The sequence below is a fragment of the Anomalospiza imberbis genome, chromosome 8 (genome assembly GCF_031753505.1).
Source record: "Anomalospiza imberbis isolate Cuckoo-Finch-1a 21T00152 chromosome 8, ASM3175350v1, whole genome shotgun sequence".
NCBI lineage: Eukaryota > Metazoa > Chordata > Aves > Passeriformes > Viduidae > Anomalospiza > Anomalospiza imberbis.
Window position 1 is genome coordinate 3411025 of NC_089688.1, and position 27947 is coordinate 3438971.

The 27947-nt window shown below is 52.1% G+C and overlaps 1 protein-coding gene across 2 annotated transcripts; it reads right to left on the bottom strand.

Annotated features, from left to right (window-relative positions):
• Positions 1 to 27947, bottom strand: PAPSS2 (3'-phosphoadenosine 5'-phosphosulfate synthase 2). Of its 2 annotated transcripts, XM_068197010.1 has the most exons (13): positions 27813 to 27947; positions 13555 to 13660; positions 11912 to 12147; positions 11072 to 11210; positions 10689 to 10807; positions 10457 to 10570; positions 9703 to 9814; positions 8034 to 8054; positions 5723 to 5928; positions 3655 to 3790; positions 1594 to 1862; positions 891 to 1120; positions 1 to 538 (listed from the first exon to the last, which is right to left on the bottom strand). In XM_068197010.1, exons 1-13 carry the CDS (start codon positions 27831 to 27833, stop codon positions 397 to 399), a joined length of 1851 nt encoding a protein of 616 aa, XP_068053111.1. In that variant the 5' UTR covers positions 27834 to 27947; the 3' UTR covers positions 1 to 396. The 2 variants fall into 2 exon arrangements, with proteins under 2 accessions (XP_068053111.1, XP_068053112.1); XM_068197011.1 differs by lacking the exon at positions 8034 to 8054.

Here is a 27947-nt window from a genome sequence, read left to right on the forward strand (position 1 = left end):
AGATTCTGCTGTTAATTAGCAAAAACTGTCTAAGGCACAATGTGGAAAGGCACTTCTTCATTTCTGCTCCTGGCAGGGCACAGGCAGGATTGATCCTGGTCCCCTCTGCACTGGGAGCTGCTGGGTGGCGCTGGCAGCACCGTGGCCATCCCAGTGGCACGTCCTGGTGCCAGCTGGGAACAAAGGCCCCACTCCCCATCCCTTCCAGCTCCATGGGGACACTCCCAGCAGCTTTAGAGGGAGAAGCATCAGGCTCAAAGTAGTTCTGATTGGTAAAAAACACTCTGACCCAGGTAGGAAAATCCCAGGGTCATGCCAAGTGTGTCACAGGGAATCAACTGATCATTGCTCACTCTTAATACAGGTATTTCTAGGGAGGAGGAGGAGGAGGAGGAGTTAATTCTTTTTTTCCAGTGACTGGTAGTAGGTGGTGAGGACTTTCCAGGCTTTGGGGGCCATGAAGCCGTCCGGGGGGTTTTCCCCTTCCCGAGCAAGCTTCCTCATGCGTGTTCCTGAGATGAAGTCAAAATCATCGTGCCTGTGTGAAACAGAGACAGGTGACATCAGCACAGCTGGCCCGAGTCACCCCCCAGGGCTCCTCATCCCAGAGGAGCTGTAGTGTCCATAACACTTCCCAGCTGTGGGAGGCTGCCTTCCTACAGCCTCTCAGCCCCCAGGCTGTGCTGCTTTTCCTCCCTGGTGGCACCTTTCGTTTCATGTGACACCTGGGAGCAGCTCTTGGAGGAACACACAGGTGGCTTTCCCAGGCTGTGCCCCCATTCCTCTCCTTGGGAGGAACATGGCTTTTCCCTGTCCCCCGGAGAGCTGCGAGCCTGAGGCGCCCACAAACCCCACGTTGTGAAGAAACCACGAGGTCGCTGCCGCATTACCTTTTGGGGTCGTAGAAATCCATGGCTCTCTTGAGCTTGTTGTAGGCAGCCACCCGGAAGGGGATGATCTCCACGGAGGTGAGGCCGGGGGCCATGCTCAGCACCTTCCCGCCGTGCGTGGGCTCGTACAGGTCCTGCTTGGTGTCGGGGTGCGGCATTCCCGCCGGGTCGCGCCCCACGATGTAGAAGTTGGCCCCCGCAACCATCCGGGCTCGGCAGTGCCACTGCACCTGCAGGGAGGGACACGGGCACTGAGGGCTGGGGGAGAGGGAGGCCCCGGGGATCCACAGGCAGGGAGAGGGAATTGGGCTGGGCGGCAGTTTGAATTTGCAGCGTGCCGAAGCGGTGCCCCCCAGCACACGGAGGGGGAGGTTCGGCATCTGCCCCCTTCATCCCACTGATTTAGGGACAGAAGGAAAACCCCTGGGGGCAAACAAATGAACGTCCCTGCCCACCAGAAAAAGGAGAAGCCTGTTTGTATCCCTTCTCCCCAGCCCTCCACAGCCCAGGAGAGGATGGGAGCTGATGGAGCAGAGCTCTGTGGGGGACGCTGCAGCAGCAAGCGCAGGCAAACCATGCAGGGAGCCGAAGTGAGGACATGGTTCCATCCCCCTTCCCGGGGTTTTCCAGGCAGGCTGGGAGCACAACCCCCATGGACAAGGCTGCCTGCCTCGCCCTGCTGAGCAGCCAAGGGCTGCGTTACCTCCGTGGGGCCAGCATAGAGCATAGGAGAAGGGAAGATGGCCACGATGGTGGACTTGGGGTCCAGGACTTGCTCCTCCAGCACGGCCGCGTGCTGCTTCATGCGCCACTCCAGAGGGACATCATCGTCCTTGGTCCACCCCCCCAGGGGGTGCAGCAGGAGCACGGGGTTCTTGTAGCCCCTCTCCAGGAGCTGGCGCCGCGTGTCCTGCATCAGCAGCGCGTGCCCGTTGTGCACCGGGTTGCGCAGCTGGAAGGCGAAGACGGCGTCTGGAAGGGAAAGGTCGGGGGAAAACAGCGCTCGTTCCCACACTCTGAGCTTCAACACAGCCCTGACATGCCAGACCTGTGTGTGCCCTGTCCCAGCCATGCCAGACCTGTGTGTGCCCTGTGTGCCATGCCAGACCTGTGTGTGCCCTGTGTGCCCTGACAGACCTGTGTGTGCCCTGTGTGCCCTGACAGACCTGTGTGTGCCCTGTGTGCCCTGACAGACCTGTGTGTGCCCTCTCTCAGCCATGTCAGACCTGTGTGTGCCCTGTGTGCCCTGACAGACCTGTGTGTGCCCTGTGTGCCATGCCAGACCTGTGTGTGCCCTCTCTCAGCCATGTCAGACCTGTGTGTGCCCTGTCTGCCCTGACAGACCTGTGTGTGCCCTGTGTGCCATGCCAGACCTGTGTGTGCCCTCAGACCTGTGTGTGCCCTGTGTGCCATGCCAGACCTGTGTGTGCCCTGTCCCAGCCATGTCAGACCTGTGTGTGCCCTGTCCCAGCCATGCCAGACCTGTGTGTGCCCTGTGTGCCATGCCAGACCTGTGTGTGCCCTGTCCCAGCCATGTCAGACCTGTGTGTGCCCTGTCCCAGCCATGCCAGACCTGTGTGTGCCCTGTGTGCCATGTCAGACCTGTGTGTGCCCTGTCTGCCCTGACAGACCTGTGTGTGCCCTGTCTGCCATGTCAGACCTGTGTGTGCCCTGTGTGCCATGTCAGACCTGTGTGTGCCCTGTCTGCCCTGACAGACCTGTGTGTGCCCTGTCTGCCATGTCAGACCTGTGTGTGCCCTGTGTGCCATGTCAGACCTGTGTGTGCCCTGTCTCAGCCATGTCAGACCTGTGTGTGCCCTGTGTGCCCTGACAGACCTGTGTGTGCCCTGTGTGCCATGCCAGACCTGTGTGTGCCCTGTCTGCCCTGACAGACCTGTGTGTGCCCTGTCCCAGCCATGCCAGACCTGTGTGTGCCCTGTGTGCCATGTCAGACCTGTGTGTGCCCTGTGTGCCATGCCAGACCTGTGTGTGCCCTGTCTCAGCCATGTCAGACCTGTGTGTGCCCTGTCTCCACACGAGCAAGGCCCTGAACACCTCAGCTGAGTGTTTCACACGCACAGATCACCCTACCAAGGTTATTTTCACTGCACTCCCTTCCTTTGGGGCTGATTTCAACCCTATCAGCTCTCCTGCAATGTTTGTGCACAGCACTGGACACCTGCACTGATGGCTTCAGTGATCTGTCACCTCCCCAAGCTCGGTGGCACCAGCAGGAGGGCCAGTGCTCCTTCTCTAGAGTGAGGGTGGGTGTCTGACCCTTGCTATCCCCATTGGATGGGGCTTGGAGCAACTTGGGAATGTGTAAGGCGTCCCTGCCCATGGCAGGGGTTGGAATGGGATGAGCTTTAAGGTCCCTCCAACCCAAACCATGGTGGGATTCTATGGGTCGGGGAGCTGGGAGAAGACACCTGAGCTGTGCCTCAGGTGTGAAGGCCAAGAACGTCAGTGCAGAGAGGATCTGACCTGCCAGGGGGGATGTGAGCAGGATGCTCAGCACTTCCCAGCCCTCAGAGCAGCCCACTGAGGACACAGCCCATCACAAGCACTGCCCTAACCAAGGAGCCCTGTGCCACTTTTGGTGCCGTGCCCTGAGTCCCCTTTACTACCCACCCTCCCAAACAGCCCCGTTTTGGGAGCATCCAGAAGCCACTGGAAGTGCTGTGAGCTTGAGAGCACTCATGGATCAAGCAAGGCCCAGGGGGGCAGGAAGAGCCCTGTCACTGGTGTAACCCAGGGCACTCACCAGCATTCATTTCCCTGAATTTCTGCTTGAGAGCCAGCGGGGTCAGGCGGTACTGGTCCAGCCCATCGTTCCATTTGATCTTCTCCAGGACCTGCAGGTCTCCACCAACCAGCCAGTCTCCACTCTCCATCACCATCTGGGAATAACACACACCTTCAGTGCAAAGGGGACAGCACACTTTTCCTTCTCCCTCTCCCAGTCTCCTTTGAGAGGCGTGAGGCTGAACCCCGTTGGAGGATGACCTTCCCTTCCCTCAGGTGGAAAACATCATTGCAGTGGCCACGTGAACGAATGTCATGGGCAGCAAAACCTCATCAGGTGGGGCAGCAGCCACCCAGTCCCCACCCAGCTGGGTGCTGCACTCCCCTCTGGCAGCCAGCAGTCTACAGCCAGCACAAGACCTTCCTCCACCTCCCTCTTTGCTTTCCTCCTGGGAATACACAGGAGGAATGAGCCTGTTGCAAGGCACACACCTGCTGCTGATTAATTAAACGAGGCATTTTAAGGGAGGGGAAAGCAGAAAGCTCAAGTCACTGTGTGGAACCCAGAGCTCTCCCTTTCCGAGAGACAATGCTCCTTGTACTGCCACAGACGGGGTGGGAAGAGAGAAGCTGCAAAAACATACCAACCCTGCTGGCTGCCCGTAGGGAAAAGCCAAAAAATTCAGTCCTGCCTGCTCGGGATGGGCTGGTGGCCACAAATTCAGTCCTGCCTGCTCGGGATGGGCTGGTAGCCAAAAAAAATCAGTCCTGCCTGCTCGGGATGGGCTGGTGGCCAAAAATTCAGTCCTGCCTGCTTGGGATGGGCTGGTAGCCAAAAAAAATTAGTCCTGCCTGCTCGGGATGGACTGGTTCCCGGCAAAGAGCTGGGCTGGAAGCTCAGACAGGAAACCCACTGCCCTGAAAACCTTGGAAAAATTCACTTCTCCATCCCCTGGCCACGTTTCACCCCCAAGGCTGCGCTTCCCGTGGCAGGGAGGGGCCGGACCTAATACTTTGTCTATTCGAGCCAGGTCTTATGAGCTGCCAGAGTCAAGTATTTACACCCTTTGTAGCTCAGCTACCTCAGGTGGCATAAAAGCAGCAGGATGGCTCCTGTGACAGTGTTGGAAACAAAAGAGTTTTAATAAAAGGTAAAATAAAAAAGCTCTTTACAGAGAAAAACCGAGCCAGGGCAAGAGGTTCTTGCTCCTGCTAAAACACTTCACAAAAGCGATTAACTTCTTTTGTTCTCTGTCGGGATCTGTGATATTTAAATGATCCCGAGATTGTAAAATCTCTGTCTTTCAGCCCCGCTGCCGAAGAAGGACTCGTAATTCATCTGTGCTGGTTTTCAAGGGTGTTTATTTCTTCTTATCTAAAATGTTTTCTCTCTGACCTGCAGCAGGTCTGTCTCGCAGGACAGCGTGTGGGGCTCTGCCCCTCAGTGGGATGTTACAAACATTATATACCAAAAACTACGTGTGCTGTATTTACAATAACGTGCCAATACCTATCACCCATGTTGAGCAGTGTGTCCCCAGCCCAAACCAACAGAAGAATGCCAACACCACAGTGAAACATGGAGAGCATGAAGAAGAAGAAGAAGGACAAGGCACGCCCAGTTTCCTCCATCTTGCCTCCTTTTAACCCCTTATCTAGAATCCTAAAATTCTACTTTTGCACCCGTGCCACACTAATTACTACTTATATCAAACACTCAGAGCTCGTAATTCATCCTGAAAGACTGAAAACTCTTTTCCATGGACAGAGATCAGAGACAGTGTCTCTCGGGGCTCTGTACAGGGGGTTCCTGACCCCCTGCCAGGGTCCCAGACCTTCCAGGGCAGCCACAGGGATGCCCTGGATTCTCACAGTTCTCTTCTTTTCTAGTGAATTGCTTAGGTGGGACTTTTTGGTTCCTGTCCAACTGGCTATGCTAAAGTTTGAGGTGAAGTCTCCAAGGTCCTATGATGTGTCTTTTAACCAAGTTGAGGAGAGAAACTTCCGGGGCTTTTTTTCCCTTTATAAGTAGACCAAGGGTAACTTTTTAACTCCGTCAGCGAGGGGCACATCCTACATGGACCCACCTGGATGTGCGGGTGGCGGGGGCAGGTGGTGCCCCAGATGCGGGCGCAGCGCTCCTCCTTCCTGTGCGCGAAGAACTCGGGGCCGCGCAGCACGGCCAGCCGGCGGCCCTGGAAGCTGAGCGCCAGCGCCGCGCTGCCCTCCAGCCGCTGCTTGTCCTCCGCCGACAGCGGCAGCACGATGGGGATGCTCAGGTTCACCACGCCGTCTGCCGAGACACAGCGAGAGCAGCTCAGCAACCTGCAGGGTGTCCTGGGGTGACTTTCATGGTGCTGAATGGTATCCCTGCCTTGGTCACTCCAGGATTATCCCCATCCACATGTTTAGCCCAGAAATAAGTTTTGCACCTTTAGGAGTGGTTCTGAGAGTGAACCCTGCTCCCCTGCATCCTTCTCACAGACAGACAGTGGGACAGAGCTCTCCTTTCTTTTAGTTCGTTTTAGCTGGCTGAGGCAGAGAACTTCCCTGCACTGTGGTTTTTCCTTTTCTTTGGACCTGTTTAAATCTGCTCTGGACTGAACACCCAGAACAGCAGCGGCCGCTTGCACCTGTAGCCCACCAGGCTGGGCCTGGGCCACGGCATTTCCAGTGCCACAGGGGCTGGTAAGAGACTGATAAGAGACTGAGTGAGCTGAGCTCAGGGGACTTTCTGAGTTTGTCATCTCTTCAGAACAGCGAGAGGCTCTATTGCTTAATATTGTTCATTTTTTTTGCTGGTGAATGCTTTGCCTGCTAAATAAACAGGGTCTTTTTCACTTTTCTCCAAGGAAATATTTTCCTGAACCAGCTGGGGGAGGGGCTGCTTCAATTTGCTTTCTAGAGGAACCCTTTTGGAGGTTTTCTCCCAAATTTGCCCTAAGCCAGGACACAGGGACACCTGCAGCACTGTGGGGATGCTCACAACCCTTGAAGGGGAGGGGTTGAACACCATCCTGTGTGGACAAGAATTTTAACCAGCCCCAGGAACACAGGAAACAGAGGTTTTCATGGAAAATCAGTCATTGCAGCAGTTTTCTCTGCACTGCTAAAAAATGGTGATGTTAGCAGAATATCTAAGCTCCTTATCTAAGGGCCAGAGGTGTCTCCTAGACACCTGGAGCATCTCAGTTCCCGCACTCTCCCTTTCCCTGGTTCTTTGTTAGCTGCTTGTGTAGATGAAAAATTTAAATGTGCTGGAAAAAGCACATTTAAAATTAAAATGCAACCCTGGATAATTGAAAAATTTCAATGTGCTTGGAAAAAGCCTTCTCCTCCAGGAGAACCACCTCTGTGGAGATGGCTCCAGGCTGGTGTTCCCTGGAGCACCCCATTGCCTGCACACCTCCTGGGCTGCCTCTTCCACCACGCTCAGTTTTAATTTGGGGTTTTTTTTTTCCCTTTTTTGGGTTTTTTCCTGGCTATCTCTATACTGCTACTCCTCCTTTACATCTCTGCACTGCCCATTTCAAATCTGTTTTCTGTGTGAGTCTGTAAATGCACACCTAGTTTCTAATTTCAGCGTTGTCCCTAAATAGCTTGGAATCATGTTGGTTTTAACCAAACTCTCCCAATTTCCCAGTGTTCCACTGAGGTCCTCCCATTTCTCCTTGGATATTTGGATATTAACAATATTCCAATGTCAGTACAGAATTGATCTCTTTGATGGGTTTCTAGTCACAAACAAATCACTGATTCAATTCATTCTGATCTGACTGAAATCAGATTGGACCCTTGAGAGTCTTAATTTGAGGATTTTGACTATGACATAGATTTTTACTTTAATTTTTATTAAATTATTTGCATTTACTTTAAATTCATGACTGGGTATCATTCATCTGCCAGGCAGCAATTTTCATGAATAATCATAATTATATTCACATGGGATCCAATCAATATCAACTTCATACATTTAAATCATATTAATAATGATCAGTCAATGAAGCCAGCACAGGAAAAAAAAAAAAAAAAAACAAAACAAAACAAACTGCATTATTAAACCAACAAATGCTGCTGAAAACGAGAATCTTCAGGCTCCGTTCCCAAGTGCAGGATGGAGAGGTAACAAAAGATCACTCCAGTGCAGGTAATTACAAAATTACACAACTGGGATCTTTGTGCAGACTGGTCCCTAGGACACGGGGTGTGTCAGGCCACGTCATAACTGCCTGGATCATAAACGGGCCATGGCTGTAATAATTTCATAATAACTTCAAGTTGGTTTTTTGGTTTTGGTTGTTTTTTGGGTTTTTTTTGGGTAAATCTCAAAAAATTATAGGCAAAAAGAATCTCAACTGAGGTAATTTGTGCAGAGCCTGAGAACAGTTCCATACATACCAGCTACCAAGCGCCTCTTTCCTGGGAGAACACAAACATAATTAAGATAATTAACGCTCAGGGGCACGTTACAGAAACCATTTCAAGACTCAAAGCATTTAAAAGCTCCTACTGGTGTGGCCATGGTGCTACCACAGCCTCACACTGAGTGTGATCCAACACCTCCACTGTCACTGTCGCCCCTCTGACAGAGTCACGGGCCACTGCTGCATTGCTGCAGGTCCACCCCCTTCCTGGTGGCCCTACCTACACCACCCACCTGGTGGGGCATCCAGGAGGGATTTACTGCAGAGCACTGGCTTGAACAAGTGTCCCCAGAAAACCACAGGAGCTGCCCAAACCATCAGCCACCCCGTCAGGGCACAAGGGCTGTGCCGATGGCTCTGGGAAGAGCAGGCTCAAGCCTCTCCTTGGCAGTGCCACACCCCGGCCTCTGCACCAGGAGATGGAACCCTCCACCACTTCCCAAAGCTTCTCCAGGAGCACCTGGTGTTCTCTCTCCCACCCAGATGTCACCCTGAGGGCCTGGCCACACCGATGCTGAGTTTGGAGACACCCATGGAGACAGGATCTCCAGATGCTGCTGCCCTCTGCTACACAGACCTTGCTCTGGAGAGCTCATCCCCCTGCAAAGCTGCTCTCCTGGCCTTTGTCCCTGCTCCCCAAAGAGCTCTGCAAACCCTGAACATCTGCCCGCGGAGCTCAGAGGAGACGTGCTCAGGGAGGTTGGCAGGTTTGGGAGGGCACCCCAAAACCAGATGCGCTCTGGGATGAGCCTTCAGCGCAAAGTACGGGGCTCTGGAGCAACGTGGCCATCCCAGGGCCCTCTGCGACCTCCCCAGGCACACCAGGCAGCTCAAAGACCACAGAGGGAGCTCTGATAACAGGGACATGTGCTTCTGAATGCTCTTTGCACATTGGGCAGGAGGTGAAAGGCTGTGGCGTGTCTGGGAGCAGAGCCCCACACAGACACTCCCACAGTGCAAAGTGAGCAGTCCCGAGCTTTGCCTCTGCTGCACGGTGCCCAAATCTGAGCAACAGCAGCAAATCACTGCCCTGTGGGACCACAGGATCATCTAGAAGACATGCAAGGCTCAAAGGGACTTGCTTACCCAGATCCCTGAAGGCAGAGATCACTGCCAGGTCTACAAACCCCAATGTGAACACCCCATGTGCAGATGAAGTCACAGCAACAGCATCCACAGCTGAGAAATGGGGTGGAAACATCTGTACCCCAGTCTCAGCTGTGGATGGGCATCACCTGAGCCCTCTTTGCCTCTTCCAGGGATGAAGCTTCTCTAACAGGCTGCTAGTGCACAGATAAATCAGATTTACTTCAAGCTACCATGCTGGAGAAGCAGGGAAATGGGGTGGGGGGCAAAACCAGGCTCTGCTCCTGTTTCCAAGAAGCAGCTGCCTTCTCCTCCCACCTCCAGCTGAGCCTGGCAGCCTCCCTGCTTCCTTGGCCCTGGGTTTGCATCTCTATTTACACCCTGGTACAGCCAAGCACGACAAGAGCCACACAACAACTCCCGGGAGGTTTGAGCAGCACCGTGCAAGATGTCAGAGCTGTGAGCAGGGCTGTGGCCACAGCAGGGTGACCTTGGCCACCTTCAGGAGGTCTGGTGTGTGCCACAAGGCAGGACAGGAGGACACAGGGGATCCATACCGTTGAGCAGGGTGCCAAAGTGCAGCACTTGCAGGTACTCTGCCTCCCGCATGAATCCTGTCAGAGGAGTGGCCCAGCCTTCGCCCAGCACCTGCACCCACTGCAGATCCAGCTGCAAAACAAACCCAAAGGGGTCACACTCCTGTCACACCCTTGTCACTGTGTCATGCTCAGAGGTTGCTTTTCCTTCCCTTCTGCTGAAACAGCATTTTCATTTTCTTTTGCTTCAAATACAGGGCATTCATAAGGGGGAGAAAGACATAGGGGATGTATCTTGGAGCTTTTTAAGCCAGGCTCACACAGTTTCACAGCACAACTTGGAATCCCAGAATGGTTTGGGTTGGAAGGGACCTTAAAGCCCATCCAATCCCACCCCTGCCATGGGCAGGGACACCTTCCACTATCCCAGTCTGGTCCATCCTTGCCTTGGGCACTTCCAGGGATCCAGGGGCAGCCACAGCTGCTCTGGGCACCCTGTGCCAGGGCCTCCCAATATCCCATCTAACCCTGCCCTCTGGCAGGTGAACTTGTGGGGCTGTATGGACACAGCAGAGGAGACTGACACCCTGCAGCACACAGGGGGGAGGCATGGCAGAAAATGGCTGAGGGTCAGGAACCCACCTCAGCTCACCATAAACCACAGCCACAAAAGGTCAGGGCCATCAGAAGAACACAGGCCCCTCTGGCAACATCCTCCTGGAAGCTTCCACCCGTGGAGCAGCTAAACAGTGTCAGAACCTGTGTGTGACAATACCTTGGTGATCTCCAGCGCTGGCAGCTTCTCTGCCTCAGCCCGGACACTGCTGAGTTTATCCTCAGGCACAAAGAGCTCCAGAACATCCTTGGCTGAGCCTTGGGGCACGATGTTCTGAAAGACAGAGACAGGCAGCACTCGTAACATGCTGGTTTTCACAGGCACACCAAAAAGGCAGTGTCCCAAAGCAGGTTCCAAAGCTGCCAGTGGTGGTGACATAAAAGTGACCCACCTGTGCCTGGAGGAGCTCCACGACCTGCTGGATGCACTCAGACACCGATGCAACGTTTGTTTTCAGCACCAGCTCCGGAGCTTCGGGTTTCTCGTACTCTGAGTCAATCCCCGTGAATCCTACAGACAATTAACCCCCAAATTAAATGTATTTAATAGAATAATCAGTGCCTTGGAGCCAAGAACACTATACAAACAACCAGGGGGCATTCAACCATGCTGGGTACAACAAGTGACACTTGTCACAGTAAGATTAGGGGAACAGGATCCTCCTGTGTACTACAAAGGGCCTTTAGACACCCACCCCTGGGTGTGGCACTGCCAGGACAAGGCATCCAAAGCTTTGGAAAGCAAAAGGCAAAATAAGGTCTCACTCCTCCATACCTTTGATCTCTCCAGCTCTTGCCTTTTTGTACAGGCCCTTCACATCTCTGCTTTCACAAATATTTAGAGGAGCATCTACAAAGATTTCAAAGAAAGGAAGTCCAGCTGCCTCGTGAATTTTCCGTGCGTTTAGACGATCCTGTTAGAAGAAAGATGGGAAAAATCTGAATTGCAGCAAAAAGACCTCCCTAGATTTTGACACAAGTAAATTAATCTCTCTTATAGATTTATTCAATGTACACTAGTTCTAATAAGGGTTTTTCATCTCACTTCCCTCCTTTTCTTTAAAGATACTTTAAAAAGAAATTGTAAAAATCTACAACTTTGATCTGTTTTCATCTTTTCCCACAAAAAACCTCAAGATCTTCTCGTTAGGCAGGACAGCAGAACTTTAGATTGTGAATAATTATCTGCCCTATGTGAAAATGGTCAGATGTTTTCACAGATGATCTCAGAGGTCTTTTCCAACCTCAGTGATTCCCTGATTCTACGAAAAAAGGACCTGCTTGCATCGGCCTGATAACAGCAGCTACGGAAGTGAAAATCGCAGTCAAATCTTCTTCCAAAAAACCAGTGAGAGGTCTAGGACAGGCTGCTGCTTCTGTGACTCTTTTCTGCCTCTGAGGAGTTAATAGCAGGGAGATCTTAAACTCTTAGCTTTTCATCAATTTGCAACACTGAATTTATCCAACCCTCCAAACACTGCGCGCAGCTGCGTGTCAGCGGCGCTCCACCAAGCATCCGACGGTGCACTTAGGAAACCCCTCTCCAAGAACCATCTTCATCATCTGAGGTGAAGCTGAGAAGAGAGCAGGATCTCTGGGATCCTCAAACGCTTACCTTGGTGAAGGGAGAGATGAAGCTGGTGATGCAGACGAGCCCCGCGTCGGCGAAGAGCCGCGCCACCTCAGCGATGCGCCGGATGTTCTCCTCGCGGTCCTGGGCCGAGAAGCCCAGGTTCTTGTTCAAGCCGTGCCGGACGTTGTCGCCATCCAGGGAGTAGCACGGGATGCCATGAGCCACCAGGTACTCTTCCAGAGCAAAGCCAATGGTTGTCTTGCCAGCTCCAGAAAGACCTGGGGGAGGCAGAAAAGTGAGGGGTCAGGTTTGAGGTCAAGAGAGTGAAAACGAGTGACACCAGCGGCCAAGCTTCTTCTGTCTGAAGTTCCCTACCTCATTCCTTCCTAAAGGAAGTTGGAGTCATCCTTAACAGATGAAGGATGAACCTTCACCTTTTCAACCCTTGTTACTGGAGGGTTACTGGCATTAATGCCCTGAGGAAAGCATCTACAGCTCAACCTCTGGAGGGGTCTAACCCAGCAGTGGGTCTTGCTGGGCCATGCTGGGTTCCAGGAAGCAGGAAAGGTTTGAAAGGATGCTGCTTCCTCCAGGTCTCTCCTCATCTTCCTCTTCCTCCCCCTGCTCCCACTGACAAGAGCCAGCTGCTCTCCCATTCTGAACCCAAGGAGAGGATCTTGCTGCAGCCACGTGGAGTGGGACAGGCTCTGGCAGCAAAGGCCCCCCATCACCTCCTTCTCTAGGAGTGTGTTTGAAAGAATAATCATCAGCCAGGTGAGCTCAAACCTTTCAGACACAAGATTTTTGAGTAATACTCAAAAAAGGAAGGAAATTGCCTTGGGTAGGGCTTTTGCCTTCAGAAACTATATAAAAGCAGATTGGGCACTTCAAAATTGAGGAGGAGAACAGAACAGAAATCCAATGTGCTTTAATCCAACATCTACAACCTAAGGTGACAGGAAGGGAAATTAGAATGGCTTTACAAATCCTTCCAAGCATGTCCTTCAGCATCCTCCAGCAGCCAAAGAAAATGCCAATATTTAACAAGCAAAGGAACAACTGGAAAACTGGCAAAAGACAGACTTGTCTAAATATTAGAAATGAGAGATGCAATTGTCATTTCTGGCAGCCCCTAATCCCCAAACAATGAGTTTCTACTTCAAGGCAGAAGAGAAGGGCAACAAAACAAATGCAAGGGATTGCTTCCAGCGTGTCTCTGTGGCTGGGAGCGTTTATTCTCCCGGCCAGGTGACCGCCTCTTGCTGCCTCAAACACAGCAGACCTACATGTCCCAGAAAACTTCCCACTGCTCCTGAATGAAAACATCCGCGTTTTGGACAACCCTGGGTACGTTCCACTGCCAAAGACTGGCTGGATTTGAGCCAAGGCTTCCTCAGCTACGCACTTGGGAACAACAAGTGCTACCCCGTGGGCCTCTGACATGTTCAAAGGAGCCTGAGAGCGGCTGGGAAATCCCAAAAACCATTAGTTATGGGCAGCAGCTGCCAGGGAGAACATCTTGCTGCGCCAGCACCGCGTGTCTGCGTTTCCCACGTGGGGATGTTTTGCAATTCCCGGCTCGCAGGGAACGCTGACGTTTCCTGCAGATCCCAAATCCCCACCTGCCAGCCACGCTCCTGGAGTTTCACAGGTGAGGCCACGCTTTCACACCCGGACAAAAATACCTGTGAGCCAAACCGTGCAGCCTCGGAATCCTCCCCTGGTGCCGACAACTTGTCCTCTCTTACTCCTGCTGACATGATGGGCTTGGTAAACCACGTTGGTGGATCCCTGAGAAAACAGAGCAGAACAAAGCACTTCTGTTACCTTTGCTGCTCTCAGGGCAAAAGGAAATCTCTGCTGGGACAAACAGATGGGAGAGAAATGCAAATTCATTAGTGAGGTAGCATGGTGTGATGGTTCACATGGTGAACTCTGGTGCTTTGGTGTGAGTTGGATTTCTGTCTCAGCAGCACAGACTCATTTTTTGGAGGCTCTCTGCCTCTGCCCAGGGTGTTTCTGGTGGTGATGCCTTCGTGCCAGCAGGGAGAAGGGAGAAGGTGACTGGCTTTGCTGCAGGAGCACTGCCAGGTGACTGATCCCCCTGCGGGCAGGCAGGACACAGAGCCTGGGCAGGGACACCCTCCCTGCCTTCTCAACAGTTTCAAACACAGACAGACTCAACTATTATTTTAATCAGGCTTGCAAAACAAGAGCGACTTCAGGTGCTAATTTACTGGCTGTGTAACACGAGAACTGCAGCTGGGGCAGGAGCAGCCCCGAGTTGGGCACACACGGGATGGGAGGCAGAGGAAATGTGATGTGTCCATGTGCCATTCCCAGCACAACGCTGAGCCAGAGGCCTGAATTTTGGTGCTTCCTAATTCTGGTGGTTCCTAACCTCGCTGACCCCAGAGTCTCTGCAGGGCTGCAGGTGAAACAGCCTGGCTGTGCCCTGCAGCTCCAGCAACAGCACCTCCACAAGGAATGCTCCACATGAAATACCCACAAGACCTTGTTAATTGTGAGGATGATGTTCCCAACTGAGGCATGCAAAGGAAAGAACAAGGAGGGAACAAGGATATAAACATATCCTGGATACATATGCAGAGAGAGAGAAGAGAAGGTTGCGTGGAGACCTCACAGAACTTTCCAGTATCTGAGGGAGCCTCCAGGGAAGCTGGAAAGGGACTGTTCATCAGATAGAACACGGGGAATGGGCTCAGACTGAAAGAGGGGAATTTGAGGTTAGTTATACAAAAGAAATCCTTCCCTGTGAGGTTGAGGAGTGGTGCCCAGAGCAACTGTGGCTGCCCCTGGATCCCTGGAAGTGTCAAAGGCCAGCCTGGACAGGACTTGGAGCAGCCTGGGACAGTGGAAGGTGTCCCTGCCCATGGCAGGGGTGGCACTGGATGGCTTTAAGGTTCCTTCCAACACAAACCAGTCTGTGCTCCTATAAAAAACCCAAAACGTCTCTAGCCCTGCACCTGAAAAGGTGAGTGAGTGCTGCACATCCTGTGACTCAGAGAATAAAAGATCAAGACTTGCTTTCTGTTGTTTGTTCTGTTTTGTTGCTTTTTGTGAGGTTTTTTTGTGGGGGGTTGTCAAAAGTTGGAACATTTTGAGCTCTCAAAGGTGAGACAGCACCACCATGGATTAATTTGCTGCCATCCCCAGGAGTTCAGGCTGCGTCCCGCAGGAGATGAGCCACGGTAACGTCCGTGCCTGGGGAAGATGCAGGATCTGGCACATTCCTACACGGCTGATGTAAGGAGATTGTTCTAAGTACAGGTTGCTGTGCCATAAATCTGCGCTGTGTGAGCATCTCAGAGCTGTTATTTTGCACGCTGGCACCTTTGGGAGCTTGGGAAAGCACCACTGAGGGCATTTTTGTAATTCAGCAACACTGGCACACCTCTCCCACCTGCTGGGAGCTCCAGATGGTACCAAACCCCTCAGATTTTTCTGCTCTGTTCACAAACTTCCCAGGAAACTCTTCCCAACCCTCAGCAACTGGATGGCTGGGCTGGGAGCTTGCTTAGCTGGGAATGGGAAAGACCAACTTCCCACCTCATCATCCACCAGCTAGGAATGGCTTGGGAAGCCAGAGCTGAAGTGGGGTGGAAGGGAGTGAAGGCACCAGGAAAACTGATCATTAATGACCTGAGTGCAAATCCTGGAGAGATTTTGCCTAGGAAGAGCACATCCTGTAAGAAGGTTGGGAGGCAGAGAGAAGCAGTGGAGGGGGTTTAATCAGATGCAGGGCTGTGCTGCTCATTTGATTCTTGGGGTTTTAGCCCTGTCACTGCAAACCAGACATATTTAAATAGATAATGCAATCATCATCACAACATCAACACCTGGATGCTGGCCCTAAAGCAGGGACAATTTAGGACACTGGTAAGCATGTCTTGGATTATTCTGGGTCAAGGAAATGAGGTTTGGGAGAGGAACTTCTAATTCAGCCCCAAACAAGGCAATAAATGTCCCAAAGAAGGGCTGTGCATCCCCTGCCAGACAGATGGTTAAAGATGACACTGCCACGCTCTCCCCATTCCTTGGAAATCTGCTGTTTGGTCCTGTCTGGATGAGCTCAGTGCTCAGCCCACCCTGCCTTACCTCATCCAGGAAATGAGAAAAAAACAAACACGTCGCTCCAAACCTTGGGCTGAGGCTGCAGCAGACCAAGAAACCAAACCCTAACTCTGCTTTTGGCCTCCCCTCCTACTGAACCCTTCCATGAAGGTGGCAAACAGGAGGACACCAAGATCTTGGCTGTCTTCAGGATCAGGCTTGACTGAGCTGCCTGTCAAGGGTCTCTTGGCTTAGTTTCCAAAGGGAAGAAGCTTTCCATCAGCCACCCTGGTGGGACAAGATGCTGCCCTGCTATGTGAAAGCAGGTTGCAGCCAGAGGCAGGAGGTTTTTCCTGAGTAAAGAGATGTGGCCTCTGAAACAGGGGGGTCTTGCTGGAAATCAGGAATCATCAGTGTTCTCTGCTCTGAGAGCCACCATTGCTCAATTCACAGCATCCCAAAGAGTGACCTCAGCTCCTCCTGAAGTAATTGGCCCTGGAAGGGAGTAGCTGTGCTTGCCCACATAAATTATGTGTGACTACTCAAGATCTTATCAGGGAGCATCTTCTCTTCTCTTCTCATCTGACAGTTAAAAGCACGAGGTCTGTGGGGCCTCTCCCAGACATCACTGATGTTTGCTGGGAGCAGAACCACTGCACATTTAACAGAAAATGCACCAGACAAGAAACATTTATCATAGGCTTACAGAGGTGTGAAGGCTGGGAAAGACCTTGAAGATCATCAAGTCCAACAATCAACCCAGCACCACCACTGTGTTCACCACTAAACCAAGTCCTCAAGGGCCAGATCCACATGTTTTTTGAACACTTCCAGGGATGGTGATTTCACCACTTCCCTGTGCAGCCCATTCCAACGTTCTACAACCCTTTCCATAAAAAAAGATTCCTAATATCCAGTCTAAGTCTCCCTGGCACAACTTGGGGCTGTTTTCTCTCATCCTGTCCCTATTCCCTGGGAGCACAGCCTGAGCCCTGCAGGCTCTTCCCCGTCCTGTCAGGAGTTGTGCAGAGCCACAAGGTCCCCCCTGAGCCTCCTTTTCTCCAGGCTGAGCCCCACCAGCTCCCTGAGCTGCTTCTCATCAGAACCCCTCCCTGGCTCTGTTGCCCTTTTGGGCTTAGGGTTTTCCCAACAAATTGCATGGACATTTTGCCATCTCCCAGTGGGAATTCAAGTATAAACTCTGGTTCTTAGGGCAGCACCTCTTCCTGTCTCCACACCCCCAGTTCTTCAACCAGCACCACCATGGCTGGATGCCGAGTGGAAGCAAGGCAAGAACCAACTGCAAGTGCCACATTCAACAGCTGAGGGGTTGAAATGAAGGACAGATGGGAGCTGAGGAGGGCATTTGAGAGATCCCCTGAGTGCACACAACAGCCTCAGGCCAACCCTTGCTCAGCCACCCAGAGAAGGCAGAGCTCTGTGATGCTGCAGAAGGAGATCAGGCACCAGAAAGCCACGCTGGCCATCACGGTGGCCCATCAGGTCCAAGCCCATGTCCTTATGGTGCCCTCAATTCACCCCTGCCTGCTGCAGCTGGCACAGACATGGATCTGGAAGCTGTCCAGGAGCTGCAGCTCACGGCAGGCTGCAGCAGCATCCTGCTCTGGAGAGGGACTCGCTCCCGAAATCCCGGCTCACGCCGAGGCTGAGGAGCACTGCGCTCACTCAGCACAGGCATCCAGCTGGCAGCGCTCAGAGCCCCAGGGAAACCCTGACCCAAGAGCCAGGGCAGGGTCAGGACTCCCCCAGCTGCCTTTTTATTTATAGGGCAAGCTCTCAGCAGCAGGAATATGATTCATTTTTTTCCAGTCAAGCGTTTCACACACACCCTATTTTGGTACCGCAGCCTGGACATGTCTCCAGGAAGGAAAAATTAGATCTAAATAAAAATAGAGGCTTTTGAAATGTTTACAGCTAATCCTATTTGCAAATGGTAGAATGGGCTTTTAAAATGATAGAATGATCAAGCAAACCTTCACTTTCACAGGCAAGCAGTGGGATCAAGCACGTGGAAGGATTATTGGGGTGTCCTGTGCGGGGTCAGGAATTGGACTTGATGACCCAGGAGGTTCTGTGATTCTGAGTTTGAAGTCAAACACTTCTCTAAGCCTCAGGAGAGTGAGCTACCCTATCATTATAAAAATCCTCCCAGCTCCTCCCAGCATACTGAAAAAAAAAAATTGTTCCTACCAGTTGCATTCGATGCATAAAAATTACATTTATCAAATTTTTCCTTTAAAAAATATTTTCTTTTACCAGGGCTGCTGTGGCAAAAGGGTGATACTGTATCCATGAGCAACCAGGGGAGAAAACCTCCTGTAAAAGAGTCATTTGCTGAAGAAGAGCAAAACTGATACTCCAAAGAAAAGGAGAGGAGAGGGAAAACCGGGGTTTTGTATGTGGAAGCAGAGATTTGATTACAATCAGATTGAAGAACAATGAGAAATCTTGGCATCTCTTACACTCTAGCTTAGTTCTTGTAACCCTACATTTTACAAAACCTATGGACTTTCCCCAGATATTCATTTACTGCACGAAGGCAGAAAATGCTTCAAACAAGGCCAGCCCCCTTCTTTCCCAAGGGAAAACCCCAGCAAGGAGGAGCTACCCTGGAAGTTTTGCCTGTTTAACCCCTCAGGATGCAGGCCCAGATGGGGAAATGGGAACCTTGCAAGCATCTTTTGTACTGCCCGCCTTCCTGCTCCCATGCTGGTGTCCCCACTCTGCCACCGCCTTCCTGCTTCCCATGCTGGTGTCCCTGCTGTGCCACCACCTTCCTGGTGTTCCTGCTGTGCCACCACCTTCCTGGTGTTCCTGCTGTGCCACCACCTTCCTGGTGTTCCTGCTGTGCCACCACCTTCCTGGTGTCCCCACTCTGCCACCACCTTCCTGCTTCCCATGCTGGTGTCCCTGCTGTGCCACCACCTTCCTGCTTCCCATGCTGGTGTCCCTGCTGTGCCATCACCTTCCTGCTTCCCATGCTGGTGTCCCTGCTGTGCCACCACCTTCCTGGTGTCCCTGCTGTGCCACCACCTTCCTGGTGTTCCTGCTGTGCCACCACCTTCCTGCTTCCCATGCTGGTGTTCCTGCTGTGCCACCACCTTCCTGCTTCCCATGCTGGTGTCCCTGCTGTGCCACCACCTTCCTGCTTCCCATGCTGGTGTCCCTGCTGTGCCACCACCTTCCTGGTGTTCCTGCTGTGCCACCACCTCCCTGGTGTCCCCGCTGTGCCACCACCTTCCTGCTTCCCATGCTGGTGTCCTCACTCTGCCACCACCTTCCTGCTCCCATGCTGGTGACCCTGCTGTGCCACCACCTCCCTGGTGTCCCCGCTGTGCCACCACCTTCCTGCTTCCCATGCTGGTGTCCTCACTCTGCCACCACCTTCCTGCTCCCATGCTGGTGACCCTGCTGTGCCACCACCTCCCTGGTGTCCCCGCTGTGCCACCACCTTCCTGCTCCCACGCTGGTGTCCCCTGTTCCCTGCCCATGGGATGAGTCTCCTTTCCCAGCACCTGGAGGTGCAGGAATTGTGTTTTCTCTGCAGACTGAGCTGAGCAGTGACACTGCCGTGTCACCACAGCCCTGCAGAGGCTGAGGGGCTGCCAGCATTCCCAGTCCCGGGCGGGATGCTGGACTGGGATCCCTTTCTCCACCCCGTGCTCTGAATAAAGCCCAGCAGGCTCAGTCTCTCCTTGGCACTCGCTGCTGTTCCTTTTGGCATCGCCCCCAGGGCCCTGCCAGGAACGTAACACACAAAACCTTAAGGAGAGCAGCAGAGCCATCCCAGTGCCCCAAAACAAGCAGCCTTTCAGCCTGGAGACAGACAGCTGCAGATGCCAAACCACGCTAACACAAGATTTTCAAGCTGCTGTTAAGCTGAAGCCGTGTTTTCTTAAGCCACAAGAATTTCTGAGCTCTTAGCAAGCCCTTATTTGCTGATGGCAGCTCAAATATTTTTCTCTTGGCATAAATTCACACAGCTTGGGTTGTCACAATCAAGTTTTATACAACAATGGCACACACAAAAAAAGAGAAGAAAATCAACAAAATCAAGCTCATGTTCCAGTAACTTCACAAATCAGATGCTGATTTCCACACTGTGAGTCCAAATCAGCAGTTGGGTACTGAAATCTGCCTCTCTGAAGGCTCCCAGCTCAGGCCTTTTCTTATCTTGGGATGAGATGATGTCACTACTCTAATTTCCTCGATGCAGAAAAGCTAGTGACTCATCCTGTGCTCCTACATTTTTGGGATAAACTTGTAAGGCCAGGACAGATGTTATAAAAACAACCTCCCTGTCTTCATTCCTGAAATCTCAAGGGACAGCTGCAGGGACGAATATTTAACAAACAAAGCATTCTGTCAGGCACTGACAAAAAGAACAATTTAAACACGAAACCCCTCCCTGGTGGCCCAATGTTTAATATTCAGAGCGGTTCTGCTAAATGATCTCCCCCAGATGAACCCACCTGAGCAGTTGGGCCCCTGCTCCTTTTGCAAACCATGGGTTTGACATTGCAGAAGAACTTGCCTTGGTTTGATGCCTGCCAGGAAGACCACCCAGAACACACGGCCCTGCTTCTCTACCTTCTCCTGGAGAAAAAGATCTGCTTACAGAAATGGGAAACTGAGTATCAGTCCCTCAGATTGCAGGAACAAGAGGAAAAGAGGGCAAAGGTACAGATTCTGACTACACATTAACTTCGGTATCAAAAAGATTTCCAGGTAGGAATTGTATCTACATGTAAATATTTTTTTCCCCTGAATAGGAGATTCAGGAATTTAATTAGAGGGTTGTGGTTATCTATGGTAAATATGGCACTGTACATGTCCCACCTCCTGCCGTGGCAGGACAGGCACCCTAAACCTGAGAACAGGTCTCAGTGATATGGGGATAAGATACCCCCTTTTATGCCCAACAGATCCCTCTCAGGAAAGAAATCCACTGTCTTCAGAGAAGCTCCAGTGGTTTCATAAGCAGCAGGAGCTACAGAGGATCTGTTTTTCAAGCAGCTTCATCAGGTTTTAAAATGCATCTATTTCTGAGGCCAGGGAAGGGAACGGAGCTGGGGAAGGGGCTGGAGCCCCAGGAGCAGCTGAGGGAGCTGGGAAGGGGCTCAGCCTGGAGAAAAGGAGGCTCAGGGGGGACCTTGTGGCTCTGCACAACTCCTGACAGGAGGGGACAGCCAGGGGGGGTCGGGCTCTGCTGCCAGGGAACAGGGACAGGACAGGGGGAAACGGCCTCGAGCTGTGCCAGGGGAGGCTCAGCTTGGACAGCAGCAGGAATTTCTGCATGGAAAGGGTGCTCAGGCCTTGGCAGGGGCTGCCCAGGGAGCTTTGGAGTGCCCATCCCTGGAGGTGTCCAAGGGAGGGCTGGAGGTGGCACTCAGTGCTCTGGGCTGGGCACAAGGTGGGCACTGGGCACAGCTGGGACCCCATGGGCTGGGAGGGATTTTCCAACCTCAGTGATTCTGTAAAAGAACTCATTATTGTGTGAGGCTTCTTCTCTGCAGGACCTGGTGGCAGCCTGAGGAAAGGGAAAAGCTGGGCTCCAGCCCAGGCTGGTGGGCTCTCAGTGTGCGGCCACGCGGTGCCTCTCCCTGCCTCAGGTGGGATGTCCAGCCTTGAGCCCGGCCTCTTGTGCCCCATGTGCCTCACTTTGCAGTGGTCAATGGTCACCAGCAGGCCACGGGACACCTCTGTCCACCTCAGCACCTTTTCTAGGGTTTTCAAAGTGCAAAAGCAGCAGCAGGAAGGAGCTCAGGGGAACTCAGCCAGAAGCACCACACAGGACATGGTTAAATGGGGGAACTTTGCCTGGCGGGCCAAAAGTTCACTAGGCTGGAAAAAACCATTATGATGAATTCATGGAAGGAAAGTTCATCAAGGACTATCAGGAGGAAAGGCACAGCCTCTGATATCTCGGGTTGTAAATCAGTGGAAAGGGGGACAATGCATTGGTGTCCCAGCCATAAACTCTTTCCTGGCTGCCACTGGGAACGACAGACAGGGCCAGATCTTCCCCTCACTCAGCACCTCCTCAGTCCCCTCAGAATTCCTGCTGGATGAAGACAGGGCTGTTTTCACTGCTGTACCACTGAATGTGCTGCTCTACAAAACCAGCTGCAGCGGACAAGTCCAAGTTGAGGACTGCAGGAGGATGAAGCTTTCCTGTCCCATCTCCCTGTGCATCTGAGCCCTACAAGCTGCAAGATGGGTTTTTAACGTGTGAGCGCACACAGGGTTACCTAGCCCCTGGCCTAAGTCAGCACCAAGGATGTTGGACTCTTCCTGAACGAGTGGCTGCTCAGCATTTCCCCTACCCCTCCCTAAAGCAGGTGTGGGCACAGCCCTTGGTCATTCTATGCTGCTTAAAGGCTGGTCCAAGAGCAGTTCCACATTCTCCTTGGAGATTATTGTTAACTGGTCCCTCAAAAGTTCATGCAAACTCCCAGCACCTCTCAGAGAGTGGCATCACCCCCAGTTTTACAACCACAGAAGGGTAGTGGCGAATAAGGCCAACAGCAGATGAAGACTTCAGCTCCCACAACATTTAAGACTTAAAAACGACATATGTTTGAAGAGCAGCTCCCCTGGACTTCAGGCTGCACCCCTGAGAGCTCCACACCCCTCACATCCATCCCCAGGGCCTCAGATCAGCTTTCCAGAGATGCAATGAGCTGCCCCAGCCATGGCTGGGGGGCTCATCATGCCCAGAGGCAGGTGCCCAGCTCAGACCCCCGTAGCAGCCCTGTAAAAACCCCTCCTCTAAAATGACTTTGTCCCCCTCTTCCCACGCTCACTGGCAGCACAGCCTAATGATCTTCCCATCAGAAGGGTTGGGCAGGCCTGAAAAATGACCTCCCGCCCAAGCACACTCTTTGCACCACAATGGGAAGCTAAAATACAGTTTGATATCGAAGAAAACATTTTGTTCTGCCAGAGAGGCCATGAAGACCTCCAGCTCAGAAAGTCTTGGAAATGTAGGTGCAGATGGTTGTCTTCCAGCAATGCACAGAAAAATCTCAACAACCCACAAAGTGCTGCAGCTAACAGAAAATCAAATCAAATCTGTGTAAAACAACTCCTTCCTCAAGCTCTGCTCTCCAAACACATTTTGGCACACATTCAGCAGACAAAGCTTTTGACACATGGAGCTGTAACTGAGCCAAGCTGTGAGCAAAGGAGCAAAGACCACTCTGGGAGGGACAGGAGGCAGTGCTAGCAGGGAACTACCAGCCCCACAGGCAAATCCCAACTTCCCAGCATCCCGTGGCATGACGCACAGGCAGGGCTTTTTTGCATCTCTCCTTTTGTTAATGATACACTCTGTGTAAATTTTCACTTGGAAATGATTAAGCTGTGAACCCATTAAAGAGCTATTTCTCACTCCCTTCAGCTGTGACACCCCGCTCACGATAACAGCAAATTCATAGATGGCAACCTGAAGAGAACCTGAATTACACAGCCTTTTTTTTAATGGGTTTTTGAGAAGCAAAGTGTACGAGCAGTGTGACCAAAGTACAGGTTCAAGCATTCACACAGGCCCTGCATGCCACTTACCTTTTGGGGGCACGTACAGCTGTGAGTTTATCTAGAACACCTGGTTTCAGATAGGCAAGGGCTTTTCATTTCTAAAGGCACCCTCCAGGATCAACATCAGCCCAGTTAAAATAATAGTAACAAAAAAAAAAAAAAAAAAAAAAAAAAAGCAAATATGCCAGCGTTTGTCTTGAAAACCCTCCAGAAAAACAAAATCTCTGCGACCTAAATCTAAGCTGCAGCTGCAGTGCACGTGTCTGGGTAGTGTGGGGTCTTCAGCTTCATTTGCTGATTGACTAAATGCTCTTGCAGGGGCACGGATGGACACCCACACCTGTGGTAGGGGTTTTGGCATGGACCTGTGGCTGGCTGTGACTTGATCTGTGCAGCCTGAAAACCAGAGGAGGCTGGAGTCTGTATTTATGCCAGAGCCCAGCAGCAGGACAGGAAGGAACACGCTGACTCAAAGTGCTCCCACTCAGAGCTGCAGGAGTTACAGCTGGGTTTCCATGCCTTGGCCACCTCCTGGGATGGCAGCACCACTCCAACCACCACCACCACCAGAGGTGCTCAGACCACACCAAGATGGTTATTTAATTCCCCAACCCCTGGAGGGCTCAAGCAGGAAAAGGAGAAGGCATTCATAATTAGGAACCTGCAACTTTTCCTGTCTTTTCTTCCCTGAAATTCCCCAAATTGAACCTGCTTGCTCTTACAGAGCAGAGTGTGGTTATTAAACACTGGTCTGGCACACTGGCAGCCCAAGTGAATGAAACAGCAAGGGAACTTTCTAATAGTGAAGGGCTTCAGAAGAAATTGGAAGAAAAGGGGAGAAAGTTATAATTAACAAAGCAACAGAAGTTAATCACCTCACCTTTCCATGGTCTTGGAAGAAAAGAGATATAAAGCAAACAAAGTAATAGAAAATAAACCAAGAAATCCCAAGCGTAAGATGAGCAGCTGGGAAACAATCACCTTTGGACGTCACGGTGCAATGAGCTGGGCACCGTGTTCCACAGAATAAATCATGCTGTAAGAACAAGCAGCTTGTGACTCGCTGGATAAAACATGAGTTTTAGAAAACTCACTTTATTGAGTGACTCAGTGCAGAGCAAGCCACGCTAACTGCCTGAAATCAGGGCTTTGCTGCCCTGTCCCCTAGGCAGTGTCACTGTGATGAGCTACTCAGAACTGCTTTGAAAATAAACAACTTTCAAGTTGTTTTGCTCTTTACGTTCAAGGCAACAGTTAAGAGTAAGTGTGAGAGGAGATGAATGCACGGTTTGGGTGTTTTAATAAGCTTTTTCTTTCATGTTGCTTGGCAATTAAATCGATGGAGATGTACATATGCTCCTGCTCCGCCTGGGGTATCACTCAGTCCATCTGAACTCTGCCCTGCAGCTCTGTTTTTTTCAACATGAGAGTAGTTTTTAGGCAAAGAAACGAAACCTCTTTCCTGAGGGTTGATTTGATCTTGTGGGTTTGTTGCTCGTCTTTAAATAAATTTGAATAAGCCCACATCGTTTGCATATAAGCCCTACACAAACACAAGTGAGCTAGCAGAAGTTACAGCTCTGTGACCTGCCGGGCTGTGGAAGCACATCCCACTGCAAGCCAGGGATGCCACACCAGTCTGATTCCGGGAGATGCTGCTGCCACACCAGGCAGGTGACAAAGCTGAAACACTTCTGAAAAAGGCAGTTTTAGTACCAGGCTCTCATTCTCCCTAAGCACCTGCAAGGGGACCCGAAGAGAAACTTCACTGGCCGGGAGCAGGACTCCCAGTGCCTCCATCCCGTGAGATGCGCTGAGCTGCACTTTCCACACAGCCCTGGGGACACAAAGCCACGCAGGCAGTCACCCTGCCAGGGCAGGGCTGTGGCTCTGGGCTCCGTGGCGAGCTTCTCTGGAGCACAGTGCTCCATCTGTGTCCTCCTGGCCGTCAGGAAAACGCCGCTCGCTCGGCGGGCACGGGGAGCGAGCTGCGGAAATACCGGCGGCACCGCAGGTGTGGGGAGAAGGAGCTGCTCTTTCCACAGAGCTCAAAGAAGCCCTCAGCCCTGAAAGCCACGCTGTGCAAGAGCCCACACAATGAACAAGGGCAGGCCCACAGCTGCACCTCCCTCACTGCACTCCCTTCACGGTGTGCTTGCTCCTGAGAGCAGGGCTTGCCACTGAGGCACACAGGAGGGCTGTGTGAGCGACATTAAGGCTTTAAGGTCATCGTTACAGAACTGCCCAAAAAGTCAGTCCTGAAACTGGCCAGGAATAAATGCTTTCTGTCAGTGAGGGCTGGGAATAGGAGGGCACTGCCTGGCACGTAGAGGACTTCATGCCTCTTGCAGTGTCATGAACAGAAATGAAGAGAGCACAAAGCGTTTCCACATTAACCAGCCAAAGAGAGATTCCTGCACACCAAGACTCTGATCCTCACACGAGGCAGCATTAAGGTACCATGCTCATTTTTAAGGACAACACATGCAGAAGCAAAAAAAACCAAAACAAAACAAAAAAAATTCTTCTTTACACCTTATCATATTATCAGTTAATAAATAGGTGTGCAATTAAAGCATCCTTAAACCAGATTCAAACTCCAGAGAGCATTATTCAGGCTGAATTTAGGATTTAAATCCCGGGCTTCTAGTTATTCAAGTTTGCAACTTGAGGAGCACTGTCAAATAACACAGTGGTCCAGCTCACAACAGCTGGCACTGCTGTGCCTTTCCAAAACTGACAGCTGATCGACATCACCTGCAAAACCCAGCTCTGACATCCCCTCAGCTGATGAACAAAGCTGGTAACATCCAGCCTCACAAAACCTGCTCCGTGGGACAAACACACCACGAAACTGTGATAAAACTGAGGTTTTAGTAGCAGCAAGGATTTTGAGGAGTAATAAGGATTCATGTTACTGGGAGAACAAAGAATGGATGATCCTACTGCTGTACCAGTAGGGATCTCAACAGGATAAATTATTCATTTTAAAATGGAACACCTTTGGCTGTTGCAGCTACAACAGGTGTCACGACAAATTGTGGGCACAAAAAAAGGTCGAAGGACCCTGACCAAAGTGAAATTCTTTATCCAGGCCTTTGATATAAACTGGAGATGGCTGAAACCAAGAAGCTGCTGAGGCTGCAGTTTGGAGAGAGAACTTCCTTTACACTGTGCAACCACATCTTCCTGGCAAGGGACAGGAAGATCACTAATGGGACATCACCGTTTCACCATCACTCCCCAAACCTCTTGTAATTAGCAAAATCACGCCTTTTCTCACTCCATCAGACACCTGGCAGATAAGCACACAAAAATCCGCCCACAACTGTCAAGCTGATAGCATCTGTTTTGACAGCCACGGCACAAAGGTCAGCCAGAAACTCCCTTATAAAGGTCATTTTTCCAGCCCAGGGTGGAGGCAAAGGAGAGGGATTATTCTGGAAGTTCAGCAATACCTCTCTCCTGTCACAGCAATAAACAGAACTCCCATACACAGCTCAGGGCTCGCACCTCCCCTGCCTGAAATAATCCCTAAGCCACAGGTTTTCGCGTTTCCACGAACGCCCTGCTGCACAGGCGCGCTTTGTTCCGTGTGGGTTTGGGTGCATTCCTCCCCGGACAGATTACCACTGTGTCCAAAATGCATCAAATCCATCGGAAAAGTTTATGGCAAAGTTAAAAAAAAAAAAAAAAAAGAAAAAAAAAAAGAAATCAAATCAACCAGCAGAAAGCAGCCCGAAAGTCTTACGTCAAGAGTTCTTCTGGTTCTGATTTAAAACCTGGAAAACGTACGCACAGCCAGAGGGACCCAGAGCTCCCATCCCACATCCAAGGAGTAGGGGAGGGCAGCTGGCAAGCGGAACGCGATGTCTGGCTGCGGCTGCGATTTGCAATTTTAATTTCTAACTGAGCTGTGCCCTGGCTATGATTGCTTTGCTTTGCCGTGTGGCTGCGCAGCGATGCTGAGAGCCTGCCGGCGGCGGTGAGCGCCTCGCCAGCTCCTTCCCCCGGCTGGCACCGGGGCAGGGGACACCCCAAAAGCCACGAGCGAGGCAGGCGCTGCCTGGACCTCCGGCCCCGCGGGGCACAGCGGGACAGGTGCGGGATGCGGCCGAATGCCAGCGGAGGATGCTCGGAGCGCCCGGCCAGCGCGCCCATGCCCGAGTGATGGATGGGCTGGCGAACTCCCGAGCGGCGCCGGGACGCCGCGGCTGCCGCTGCCCGGGGATCCCAGCGCGGGAGAGGGAGAGGGATCCGGAGGCATCCGCAGGGACCGCCCGCCCCCCGCTCCCCGGCGCGTCCCTACCGTGCGCTCGTGGCTCGACATGGTGCTGCTGCGGCGGGCCCGGCGGGCCGGGGCTATAAGGGCTGCGGGACACGTAGCGCGGCCCTGGGCCGGCCCCTCTCGCCCTGCGCCCGCCCCCGCCCCCGCCTCCTCCGG